This window comes from Sturnira hondurensis, unplaced genomic scaffold, assembly GCF_014824575.4.
Source record: "Sturnira hondurensis isolate 20B ecotype Veracruz unplaced genomic scaffold, ASM1482457v3 Scaffold0007865, whole genome shotgun sequence".
Taxonomy (NCBI): Eukaryota; Metazoa; Chordata; class Mammalia; order Chiroptera; family Phyllostomidae; genus Sturnira; species Sturnira hondurensis.
The window spans coordinates 10,582,262-10,595,800 of NW_028080496.1; the positions used below are offsets into that span (position 1 = coordinate 10,582,262).

At 43.0% G+C, this 13,539-nt stretch overlaps 1 protein-coding gene across 1 annotated transcript in view; it reads right to left on the minus strand.

The window, feature by feature from the left end:
• Positions 1–2,021: 2,021 nt before the first annotated feature.
• The window catches only part of CERS3 (ceramide synthase 3), an 84,739-nt gene continuing 73,221 nt past the window's right edge, over positions 2,022–13,539 (minus strand). The window contains exon 12 of the mRNA XM_037053740.1: positions 2,022–4,022. Within this exon, the coding sequence (XP_036909635.1) occupies positions 3,855–4,022 (168 nt within the window). The 3' untranslated portion in view covers positions 2,022–3,854. The remainder of the gene's footprint in view (positions 4,023–13,539) is intronic.

The window sequence follows — 13,539 nt, forward strand, 5'->3', positions numbered from 1 at the left end:
CACACACACATATGCAGTATGTGTGGAGGGATTATATTTACATCTGTAGTAACAGTTTTCATTTCTCCCTTTTGACTCTTGTAATTTTTATTTCTTGGAATATTTCCTTGGCTAGTTTGAGAGATATAGTGTTGACTATATTCATGTTGATGGGCATCCTTGCAGATACTGGACACCCCTGGCTCAGCAATAATCCCACAGAAAAAGCTTTCGACACTGTGCTATTATAGCATTCCACAATGCCAGCTTCATGCTTTCTGAAGATGCTATTTATCCCATTAAGAAAGTTCCTCCTTATCCATTAGATTTTGTTTTTTTAAATGAATTGATGTTGAATTTTATCTGAGGCTTTTAAAGATACGACTTTTTCCTTTGTTCTTTTTAAATGGCGAATAGCATTGATTTTCAAATAGCAAATCAAACCCAGGTCCCTGAAATAAACCCCCCTGTTTATCATGCACTCACTGTCTTCCTTACTGTTTGCTGCATTCAGTTTGCTTGGGGGTCGGGCTTTTGGACCTACGTTCATGAATGAGTTAGCCTTTCATTGTTTGGGGATTTTTCTCCTAATACTCTTATCAGGTTTTTGTTAGTACCAAGGTCATAAAAGAAGCAGGGAAGTGTTCTCTCCTCCGTCTCTGGAGAAGTTTGGGTAATACTTTTGTTAATTCTTCCTTAACTATTGGAAGAATTCACTGGGTAAACCATATAAGCCTAAAGATTTTTTGGGGGGGGGAGACCAATTTTATAATTACAGATTTAATTTTGTTTTATATAGAAGACTCTTTAGATAACTATTTCTTCTTGTGCTCATTTTGTCAAGTTGTATTTTTCTAGAAACACATTTTATTTACACCTTCGAATATATCGACATAGTCGCTCATAGGATTCTCTTACTCTCTGTTCAATGTCTGCTTTACTATCATGACAGATTTATTCTGGGTTCACCAGTCTGTATCACCAGTCTGTATCACCAGTCTGTATCACCAGTCTGTATCACGGCACCCCCATCTGTCAGCTCTGACCCTGCCAGTGGGAACCAAAGCAGGTGGGCACAGGTGGACTGCTCTTCAGAAGCGCCAGACTGGGTTAAAAGGCAGATTTCTGGTTCTCCCCCGGGAAGTACTGAATCAAAATGCACAGCAGGCAACAGGCCAGGCAAGGTGAGTTTGAAGCTCCATAGGTAATTCTGATGGACAGCTAACGGAACCATCGATCTAGACCCTGTTTCCTCCTCTACCTCTGAAAGGAAGGCACGGAAAAGGGGGATGAGCAAACTTGAGGATCAGTCCTTTTTCTTAGTTAGCGGCACAACAGTGCCTTGTGCCCCAGGGCCCAGGTGCCCTGATGCAGGTTAGAGTCCCACCCAGAGGTGTCTGTCTGTCTTCACTATGCATCTCCAAGAGGCTCACCCCAGGCAAGACCAACCTGCCACCTCTGGTCTGGTGCCTGGTGCCCCAAGGCCAGCAGCCCTAACACCCTAACTTGGCTCTGTGCCCTCTGATTCCGGGCAGGGCATTTCTCGTGAACACGCAGATGGTTTCCACGACGAGGCGAGACCAGTGATGATCTCTCAGAAGCCAAGCAACGTGTGTGCTGAAGCTGCTCTGTCCCCTGGCGGGCTGCTTTCTGTCTGTGTTTGACTGCAGGTCACTGCCATTACAGTGACATTGGTGGCAGGGTAAACTGCACTTTCCTAAAGTCAGCTGGCATAGTAGGAGCCCCATTTCCTGTAGAGAGGTTACTTTCAGATCAACCCCAAAGCCCTAAAGGATGTCGCACGCAAGCAGGCTCGTCCACCTCTTGAGAGGCAGTTCAGCGCCCTAGCTGTATCAGAAATGGTTGGAATTGGCATATCAATTTTACCTTCAACATTCAAGTATGAAAAAAAACCTGGAGGGTAGAGCAGCAAATAAGCATTTTTTTTTACCTTAAGAAGACAAGAGATGAGACCAAAATAAATCAAAGAAAAAATACTCTGCTAACTAAAAACATTAAAAAATAAAATCTTAATGTGCTCTTCTTCCACCAAAAAAATAATATAATATTAATAATTCAACAGTTATGCCCTTAACTGAGTGGAGGCACTTTAGATTATAATATAACATTATACATACAATGCATTCTATTCATTAAAAGCAAATATTATGTAGAGAACGATTCCTCAAAGGGGGATTCTGTTGGGGAAAGAATCCTGAAGGGTTTCAGTTTTGCTTTCGCTTTAACCCCAGGTTTCGAAAATATCTTTTTAGTAAAAAAAAAGCAAAAAACTGCAGATACCTTTACTGCGCACCGTGCCGTCCTGCTCCGGGGCTGCAGCCCGCGCCAGGGGAGCCTGTTTGCTTTAAGGTCCCACAGTCCTAGCTCTCACTTGGCTTTAACTACGGGCCCTGGGTGAGACAAGATGAAAGTACACAGTGTGACCGCTGAGTACGGAAGGCTGGTGGGGAGGGGAGGTGGGCTGCATACTCTGCGGGGCTCCTCCTCAGCCAGGCTGGGTCTCTCCTCGATCAGCAGAAACCTAAGACGTCCCTGAGGCCCATCCTGCCCGCTGGGCTCAGGAGACGTGCCCCTGTGGGGACCCAGAGCAGCTCCTCTCCACCCACCAGAGATGCAGAGGGCCCCAGGGGCTGTCACTGACTCTAGCACCTGCCCTTGGGCAGTCTTGGGGGTATTTCCAGCCGCTGTGATCTGTTTTACTATTCTCCACTCTGACTGGGCTGGACGGCGGAGATGAAGTAGCTAGCGTGCTCGGGCTTTCTGGGTGATAATGGCTCAGTGAGAAAATGGTCTGTCCCGTGGGCCCTACGGCATGCTGGGTAGCTCTGCTGGCCTGAAGGGGGCGCTTAGGGCAGCAGCAAGAAAGGTCTCCTTTTAAAGAAAAGAATGAAAGACCTGCACAAAAGGAGGAAACACAGGACTCAAACCCCCTCCCCTAGGCCATCAGGCCTGAGGGAGGAGAACTCCCAGGGAATCTGAGAACTACCCTAGGGGACTGATAAATAAATAGTTACTGAATACAATGGGAACAGCCTTCTGGGTATTTGTATTTCCAGGTATTTCCAGACACTTTCAATGGGAATTCTTTTAAGATGGTGTGTGGGTGTGTGTTCATTCAGGCCATTCCATGCCAAGCTTAGCCAGGGTTCTGTCTGGCAAACAGAGCTGGAATCCTAGTGCAAAGAGGGTCAGGTGGCAGTCGTACCACAGCTGAGAGCTGGCACTCTGGGTCCTGCTGTCTCTTGGACCCTGGCTATAGCCCTGTGAGGTGGGCGGGGCAGGCACTACTATTCCCACTGCAGAGAGGAGCGCCATGGCCTGGGAGGGCTCCCCCAGCCCTGGACAGGAAGTGGCCCAGGGCCTGGAAGCCTGGCCGTCAGGTCTGCTGCTTCTGCCCCGGCTCTACTGCCGCCGCTAATTTGTTTTTGGGAAATGAGCTGCTCTCTGTGGCCAAACACACTGGGAGAAAGTGGGTTAAATTAGCACACTTCTCACCCCACCTGAGGACGGCCGGGCAGGAAGGTGGAAGGCCCATAGCAAAGAGAGTTCCTGAAAAGGCCAATGTCTCCAATGAATGAACACAATTTAGAACCAAAACATTTCTCTGGAGAAACCTTTGAAATCTTCGACCAATCTGAGTTCTAACTGCAGTAAATCCATGGAAACACTTATATTTAACATTTTAACACAATTCAACAACATTTTGTTAAATACTTTTGAAGGGAGGGTTAGAAAGAGGAAGGGCAGAATCCAGGGTCCCTGGGAGTCCTGTGGGCCACCATGACCAGGGGCAGCACTTCGGCTTCCAGCAGCCCTCACCACACCGGGTGCCCAGGACCCACGTGGGCTTCCAGCTAACGGCCATGCTGGCCATTGGGAATGAGGTTCCTGTCGGCCCCAAGTCCATTCTTCAAACAGTCTTTCTCTTTGCCTTTGGTGGCCTCTTCCTTCTTCCCCTCCTCTTCTTCCTCGTCCTCTTCTTCATACTCCTCCTCATTATCACTCCTCACATCCTGGATGTTCTAGACAAAGGAAAGAATGGGCTATGAGAAACAGCCTTCTAGCAAGTCTTGAGCGAATAAGCAAACCAGTGGGACCAGTTTACAGGTATGGACGCTTTCAAACAAAACCCACTATCTGAACAATGAAACAGTCACTGGGACAGAACATATCATGAGTCACAAAACAAAGCCCAACACACTTACAGAACTGAAACTGTGCAAAGTGTGTTTTAGGTCATAATGGAATTAAACTAGGAAGCAATACCAAAAATGTAATAGGAAAATCTCAAAAACTTAGAAAGTAAACAACACACAATGAATCACAGAGCACATTTCAAGAAATATTTAAAATATTTTGAACTAAAATGAAAATACATTTTTAAATGTGTTAGATGTAGCTAATGTAGTGCTTATAAGAAAATTTATAGCATTTTAAATGTTTATATTAGAAAAGAAGAAAAGGTTTAAATAACTTGAGCTTTCACCTTAAGAAACTAGGAAAAAAAAAGAAAAAGAAGAGCAGAGTAAGCCCAAAGCAAGCAAAAGGAAGAAAATGATAAAGGTAACACACATCAATAAAATCAGAAACAGTAAAAAAAAATAGAAAAGAGAAATATTTAAAATATATATATAAATATTTTTATAAAATATAAAAATATATTAAAAATATAAAAATGAAATCTGGTTCTTTGAAAATATCTATAAAATTGATAAATCACTAGTGAGGCTGACAAAGATGAGGGAAAGCACAAATTACCAGAAAATAGGAAGGGGAAATGACGATCAATACTATAGATATCATGCACACACAAAAATAACAAAATACTATGAACAACTCTCTGGATAAATAAATATTTTACAACTTAGATAGATGGACCAATTTTTCAAAAACTACAAACATCAAAATTTACTCAAAATCATATTATAAGAAAGCTGAATAATCATATAACTATGAAAGAAAATACATTTGTTGTTTAAAATGTTCTGAAAAAGAATTATATCAAGTCCAGATGTTTTTACTGGCAAATTCTGTNCTGAAATCTGGTTCTTTGAAAATATCTATAAAATTGATAAATCACTAGTGAGGCTGACAAAGATGAGGGAAAGCACAAATTACCAGAAAATAGGAAGGGGAAACGACGGTCAATACTATAGATATCATGCACACACAAAAATAACAAAATACTATGAACAACTCTCTGGATATATATTTTACAACTTAGATAGATGGACCAATTTTTCAAAAACTACAAACATCAAAATTTACTCAAAATCATAGTATAAGAAAGCTGAATAATCATATAACTATGAAAGAAAATACATTTGTTGTTTAAAATGTTCTGAAAAAGAATTATATCAAGTCCAGATGTTTTTACTGGCAAATTCTGTGAAATGTATAAAGAAGAAATAATACCAAATCTCTACAATGTCTTCCATAAAATAGAAGAGGGAAAACATCAATTTTTATGAGACCACAATTACCCTGACATCAAAACCAAAGACCATATAAGAAAAGACAACTGCAGACCAATGTGTCTCATAAACATAAACATAAACATCCTCAACACAGTATTCTAAGTTAAAACCAGGAATGCATAAACATAATAATACACCACAATGAAGTAGGACTTGCCCCCATAATACAAGGCTAGTACAATATTTAGAAATCAATTAATGTAATCTATTATATTAATAATCTAAGAAAGGAAAAATAAATTATTATATCAATTGATGTAGAAAATTGTATGACAACATTTAACTTTCATCCACAATAAAGACAAAAACCTCAGCAAAGACTGGAAGCTCACCTCACACTTGATGGTGACTGACTGAATGCTTTCCCCCTAGGATCAGGCACAAGGCAAGGAGGTCCACTTTTAACACCCCCATTCTACACTGTAGTGGAAGCCTTAGTCAATGTAAGAAATCACAAAAAGAAACATCAAGCAGATTGTAAATAAAGTGCCCCTACCCGCAGATGACATCATTACCTATAAAGAAAAACCCAAAGAACTTTCAAAAAACTCCTAGAATTAAACAGTTTAGCACTAAGCCTGCAAAACACAATATTAACACAATATCACACACACACACATACACTCTTGATTTCTAAACACGACTGCAGCACTCCGGAAAACGTCCTCAAAGATATTAGGCCCGCACTCCTGGAACCCGTGCACATTCCCTCACATGTGATTAAGTTAGGGCCTTGGGATGAGACGATGACGGCAGACGAAGGTTTGACCCAGAGGAGGAGAGTAGGAAGGCAGGGTAGAGAGCGAAGCGGTAGGGCCACGAGCCGAGGCGTGCTGGCAGTCACTAAGGATTTGAAGGCGCAAAGAACAGGTTCCGCCCCAGAGCCCCTGGGGGATGCCAGCCCCGCTAACACCTAGATTTCGACCCAGAACTGAATATAGACTTCTGGCCCGGAGGAGTGTAAGAAGGTAACTTTCTATTGTTTTAAGACTCCAAGTTTGTGGTGATTTGTCACAGCAGCCACAGGAAACTAACATAACTAGCACTGCCCAACTAAAGGCTGAAATTTAATGGCCAGTAATGTTTGTAACAGTTTCAAAAATAAAACACTTAGGTATAAGTATAACACAGCATATATGGGATCTATATGGAAAACCTCCAAAATTCTGTTGAAAGAAATCAAAGAGCTATATAATCAGAGAGACATACTATGTTCATTGGTAGAAAAATTTAACACAGTAAGTGTTAATTATCCCCAAATTGACCTATGGATTCCACAAATATCAAAATTGCAGCAAGATTTCTTGTAGATATAGACAAGCTGATTCTAAAATTTATATGGAGTCAAAGGAACCAGAATATAAAATAGCAAAAACAATTCCAGAATAAAAGAGTTGAAAGATTCAAACTACCCAATTTTAAGACTCACTATGAAGTTATGGCAACCGAGACTAAATAGTATTACACAGGAATAAACAAAGATCAACGGAACAGACAACCTAGAAATCGACTCACGCAAATACGACCAACTGAGTTTCAACAAAGGTAAAAAAGCAATTAAATGAAGCAAGAACAGTCTTTTTGACAATGGTTGAAGCACTGAGAAATCCATAAGCAAAAAATTAATCTCTGATTGGAATGTCATATTTTATACAAAAGTCAACTCAAAATGGATCACAGATCTAAATATGAAACTATAAAACTTTTAGAAGAAAATCCATGACCTTGGGCTGGGTGATGGGTTCTTAGACATGGCACAAAAAGCCTATTCCATTTTAAAAAACTTCATGAAAATTAAAAATTAGTGCACTATGTAGAGAATCAGAAGACAAGCTGAAAACTGGTAAATAATATTTTCAAATCCCATATGTAACCTGTATACAGAATAAAGAATCCTCAAAACACAACAAGAAGAAAAAAACAAACCAATTAAAAAATGTGCAAAAGATGTAAAAATAGTTCTTCAAAGAGGACACAGGATGTCAAATAAGCTTAGGGAGAGAAGTTCAACATCACTGGTTATTAGGAAAAAACAAATTAAAAATACGATGAAACAGAACTACAGATTTTAGCCACTAGCACAGCTAAAAGTAAAAGCACTGAACGTACCGTGCCCATGAGGAGGGAGAGTGGCTGGAAGAAGCACACGCATTGCTGACAGAAAGACAAAACAGTACGGACGCTTTGGAAAAGAGCTTCACGGCTACTCATGAAGTTAAATATATCTTTGGTGCATGTCTCAGCAATCTTTTCTCCAAGTATCTACCCTAGAAAAACGAATGTCACGTTCTAACAAAACCAAATGTTTCTAACAGCTCCGTTCATAACTGCTGAACACTGGAAGCAACCCAAATGTTCTTCGCCCAGGCAATGGATAAACCGCGACCCATCCACACAATGCAATACTGCTTACCGATGAAAAGGAACAGACTGTGGACATTTATAAGAAGGTGCACGAATCTCAAAGGCATGCCGAGTGAAAAAAGTTCGTTTCCAAAGGTCGCCTCCTCTATGATGTACTATGGGGATGGAGGAGAGATGAGGGCCTGCCAGGCCCGGGGTGGCAGAAGCAGGTACTTGGGGTGATGGAACCCTTCCGTGCCTATGTTAAAAGGCATAGACTGCCCACAGAAAAAGAGAATCTGTTTTACTGATAAGTTTTAAAATAAACCTTAAAACTACTCCTTTTCAGAAAACCAACAACATGATTTTCCCAGTAAACACTGCCAGAAGACTTTTGTTGTTGGTAATTAGGATGTTTACTCTTTCCCTCACGCAGGGACTCCTTCGAGGACAGTTCTTAATTAAGAACTGTGTTTCTCCTCTCCTCTGGTGGAGTCTCAAAGCTGGGAGGAAGTCCCCTGGAAGAATCCCACTGCTCCTGCACAAGGAACTGCGACAGACTGGACTTCATTGTGAAAGGTAACAGATGGTGCGACTTAAGACAATACTGAGAACTCAAGCCCGAGGCGAGGCAAGTGTCAGGCGTGATCCCTCACCCTCCGAACCAGCTCCCAAGCATCTCTACTGAACCCAGACTAGGAGGAAAAAATGAAAAAACACGGATGACAGAGGCTGTTTCCTCACACATTGTCTCTTAAGGCGCCATCCACAACCACATGAGTTATTTTTTCCTTTTGTGACCCACAGATGAAGACTGACCACTTGCAGAGATTTTCAGGAAGAGGGGAGCATATGTAACCAAATACCCGCCTCTGCGCACAATCTCCACGCAAACCTGGCTTTCGTAAAAGACCAAAGCCTGCCACACATTCTGCCGGCTTAATAATCGTGGAAACTCACTTCACAGGTTCTGCTCTGTCCATCTCCACTTCTCCACAAAAACACAGAAAGGGTCTCAGAATACACAGACTCATCGAAAATGCTGAAGAATAAACTTGGCGTCTCATCAGCTAAGATGCATCAGAGAAAGGCACCTACTCTCTGAAACACCGGGAGCCGGGGTCACAGGGCCCCCTTGCAGAGGGAGTTGGCCAGGAAAGGGCCTCACTTGGCTGACATTTGCTTTCATGGACAGGGTCCCTTGGGCCTTCTTTTCCTTTCTCAAAAAAATTTTTGTAGGGGAAATCTGAATCAGAACAAAGAAACTGATTTCTCTCCAGAAAAGCGGCTCTCCAGGACTTACAGAGCCGCTTTGGCTGAGAAATAAGCTGGTGCTCAAGGGTGCCCCCCATCGCCCTGAGCCACATCCTCCAGCAACCTCACCTTGAGGAAGGGGTCCTGGACCACATGGAGCCCTTTGGAAACTTATGGCATCTCAGAGTCACAGAGGGTGGGGGACACTACTGACTGCTAGGGAACAGTGGCTGGGGCTGCCAGCCATCCTCCAGTGTGCATGACGTCTAAATGGGCTGCCAGACCGGCATGTCGGCGAAACCCTGTTTATAATTATCCAAGCCCAGAATCTAATTCCCCTTTACATTCAAGAACAGTAATTCTTGCATGGTTTTAATATATTCTCAATTTTCCAGGAATGCAACTATGTACATAAATCAAAGGAAGACTCTACTTTTTTTTGTTCAGAACTCCACAGTTTTGGAGAACCAAGCCACTGATGGCAAGACTTGCAGCGACATCGGAGTCCCCCGAGCCAGTGTGCCTATTCAATGTGCGAGCAGCTGCCCCGTTCGCAGTTCGTCTGCACAGAGGCGAAAAGCATCTGTCGCCTTCAGCATCCTGCTGAGCGGAGCCATGCACATATGTTACACATGAAATGCATATTTATCAGAAATGTCTTTCATCTCGTTTCTTTTTCATTACAGTTGGGCACTGTATTGCTTTCTGAAAATATGGTTGTAGGTGAGTCACGTTACACCTCAAAATTTGATTTCAGGCCCGTGCAGGGGTGAGGGTCCGGCAGGATGAGGAACCATGGCCCGAGATGTGGAACCAGGCCCGGGGGGTTTCCTGGGAGTGGGGTTGTCTGGTGCATGTGTAGGTGGTGGCATGGTACTCATGCTTGAATAATGTACATTGGAAAGTGTGCAATTTAAGTATTAATAAAACCCAATGTGATGTTCAACGTTATCATGTACATGCCATCTAGTCTACACAGTAACAGCTAGGAAACCCTGAGGGGGTTTTCAGTGCCCTAAAACTACTCAGTGCTCCACCTGTTCGCCCCTCGCTCCCAACCCCTGGTAACTGTTGACCTTTTAATTGTCTCCATAGCTTTGTCTTTTCCAGAGTCAAACAGTATTTAGCCTTTTCAGATTGTCTTCTTTTACGCGATAATGTGCATTCAAGTTTCCCCCTGTCCTTCATAACCTCATAGCTCACCTCTTTTTGGTGCCAAAGAATATTCCATTGTCTGGATGGGCCACAGTCTGTGTATCCATCACCCGTGGCGGGACATCCTGGTTGCTTCCAAGATTGGGCGATTAGGAATAAAGCTGCTAGAAACATCCAGGCAACAAGCACCCGTATGCTGGGCAACCCGTGTGCTAGACAAAGCAGTTAGTGTGAACAGTAACATTTCCTTCTCACAGCAACCCCAGGACACAGGAGCCATCCTCCTTATTTTAAAGAGAGGAGCATGAGGCTCAGAGGGGTTCAGTAACTATCACAAGGCCACACAGCTAAGAGATGCAGACAGTATGGAAACCCTGATCTAAGCTTAGACACCGGAATCACGGTGCTCTACAGACCCCTGCTGGAGGCACCTGCACGAAACCCGGAAAGACAGGGCACTGAGGTCGGTGCCCTGCAGAAGAACGCCCCTCCCCCTCCCCCAGCCAGGCTGAGCACCGCGTCTCATCACACCTTTGCCCGGCTCTGACTTTGCCTTGGTGCCATCAGGACCCACTTTGAAGCACTGAATGTGAAGTAATGAAACTCATCTGCAATCAGAAGTGCCAACCAATTTTTTTTCTGTGTGAGACCAGCAGTAGCATGTCCTATTCTATTTTATGTTTTTTAAAAAAATGATGGGCGAAATCTATGAACCCAATTTAGCAAATTTTCATGACTTGTAACCCCTAGTTTGAAAATACTGGCTAAAGTATTCTAGGAAAAAGAAACAAGGCTATTCTGATCAAGTGAAATCCGAAAAGTTTGAAGTCTAAGTCACATTCCATATTCTGCAAAACACCTTTTTACCACAACTGCAGATCTTTCCCTGTAATTGCAACCCTCAGCAGAAATCAAGAACAAGTCACACTTGCTCTAGGAAAACAAGGAATCCACGTGTTGCTAAACGGCAAGCCTTGGGGTTTTCTGGAACTCTCCCTGTCTGCACAGACGGAGCACCAAGGCGGCGCCTGAACAAGCGGCTGAATCCCTCTCCTGGGATCAGCCAGCTTTTCTCGTATCGCCCTTCCCTTTATTGTTCTAGTGTTCTATTGTTTTAGTGTTCACCAGCACCCTTCACTCCCCCACTTCTTAATTTGTCACTGGGCTGGTGGAACTTGTTTTGTGCAAATTGTTGGCCCTGACTCCTCCTACAAAACAGTAAAGGCTCGAGAAAGTACATGGGCAAAGAAGGATCCAAAACCTTTTTTGAAGACTGTTGGGTAGACCTGAGCTTCAGCAGCCGAAGGGCTGCAGCTACCTGGTGCACAGCTGTCGCACTGGGCAAAGCTCACCACGGTACAAATGCTCACCATCCTCTACTGCACTGGCCCCTGCTTGGGGGTGGCTTAGTAGCCGCCATTACAGAGACCACATTACTACTTCGAGAACTTCAGATAATTTTCTTTATAAAATTAGCAAAGATATCTAGTATTCAACTGAATTCTCCCCAGAAATGCCCTGGGTCTTCTGGAATACATTATTAACAATATTATTAATTCCACAATTGGAAGTGGAGGGATATAATTTTTTGCAAGGTCTTTTAAGAGTCCCCTGCCCCCCATCTGCCATTAACTCCCTTTGATTATGCAAAATGATGGTTAAAAAGAGAGAGAGAGACAAGTTACTTGTGTGCTAACAAGGGGAGACCTTGTTATTAGTCTTATTAGGGGCTCCGGAGCCCCCACATCACTCTGGGGAGTGTCGTCAGCGGGGCACTCCCAGTGCAGAGAAGATGTTGCTCTGAGGGTGGGGTTGATGGAAACAGCAGCCTGAGAGTGTCCCCGATGCTGAGAGAAATAACACACCCTGAAACTGAGATAAATGACCTCCCACGCATTAAAGCCACGTTGAAGCCAACATCCCCCTCTGAAGGGCATGTTCTAGGGGCAGGGCACAGAGCTGGGCTGGATCACGTCCAAAGACATGTACACATGCACCGGAACATCACTAATGCCAGGGATGCATGTGCAGCATTTCCTGCGTGTCCTTTTCTTTCAGAGGGCCGGTGAGAAGATGCTTGACACTCTTCTGTTACGTGCTCACTTGCTTTGGTGGGTGTCAAATCTCTTAGACACAAAATATGAGGACCGTGACCACAGCCCTGGCTCCCTCCAGTCCTGAGTAGGAGTGAAAGCAGTATCTCAAATCTTGTGAGTCCTGTGGATTTTGGCTCAAGTTGCTTAAAGCATGCCCTAAGACTGGCTTATTTGTGGTTCCCAATATTCGTGACTGGTCTGTGTACACAGAATGCCTTCTCCTGAATTTCAGAGCCAGACTCAAAAGTGGCTTTTTAAACTGTTCCAATTCACCAGTGCAAAAACAGGATATGTTCTATTTTCCAGTGATGGTTTTTTTTTTCATTACACTTGCTGCTATCAATGTCTCTGCAATATGTTCCTTAAGAAATGATCTCATTTTGCTAAGGCTTAAGGGATTTTGAAATGATCTTCTAAGAGAAAAAGAAATCTTTAGGGCCAGCTGGATTCTGGAGAGCGTCTGGTCAGATATGCTCATTTTCCAGATGACATTAAAGCTGTAGGCTGGATGCCACCCAGCTGAGTGACAGGGCTTAGCGACAGCAGAGCTTGGAGCTTGATAAAAATGCGCGGATTTCTTTCATATTCTCTATCTTACCTAAAAATAGATTTACAATGCACCAGACTCTGGTAATCACCAAACTGTGACAGAATAGGAAATGATTGGACTTCATAAATGTAATTTGCTCCAGGGACTTAAACCATTAAAATCAGCATATTCTCTAAATTGCCACATTTTGGGACCTTTAGAAACAGCTTTAAATTCCACAGCCTGAAAGTTCCACAACTCTAACTAAGCAAAGATACAAAAATCATTCTGAAAAACATCACTAGGACTTAGGAAATAACCATAGCAAGACAGAGGATTAAGTATATAGCCCAGAAAAACGTGTTAAAATTGAAATGCTAAAGTTTGTCTCAAATGTTAGTGTCCAACAAAGAACTCACATGCACCATTAAGAAGGAAAAAAATCTAATGTGACAGAAAAGCAGGCATTTCACAGATGAGGCTACGCTATTGACTAATAAAGGACACAAAATGCTCCATCTTAGAAACTAAAAAAAGGCAGATTAAGATAAGATGAAATCTCATGTTCACCAAACTGGCAAATATTGCAAAGTCTGATAGTACCAAAAGCTGGAGAGGATGCAGGGCGCGAGAAACTGAGACACTGAATCTGAAACAACTGCTTGGCCGCACCTCGTCCGTTTGG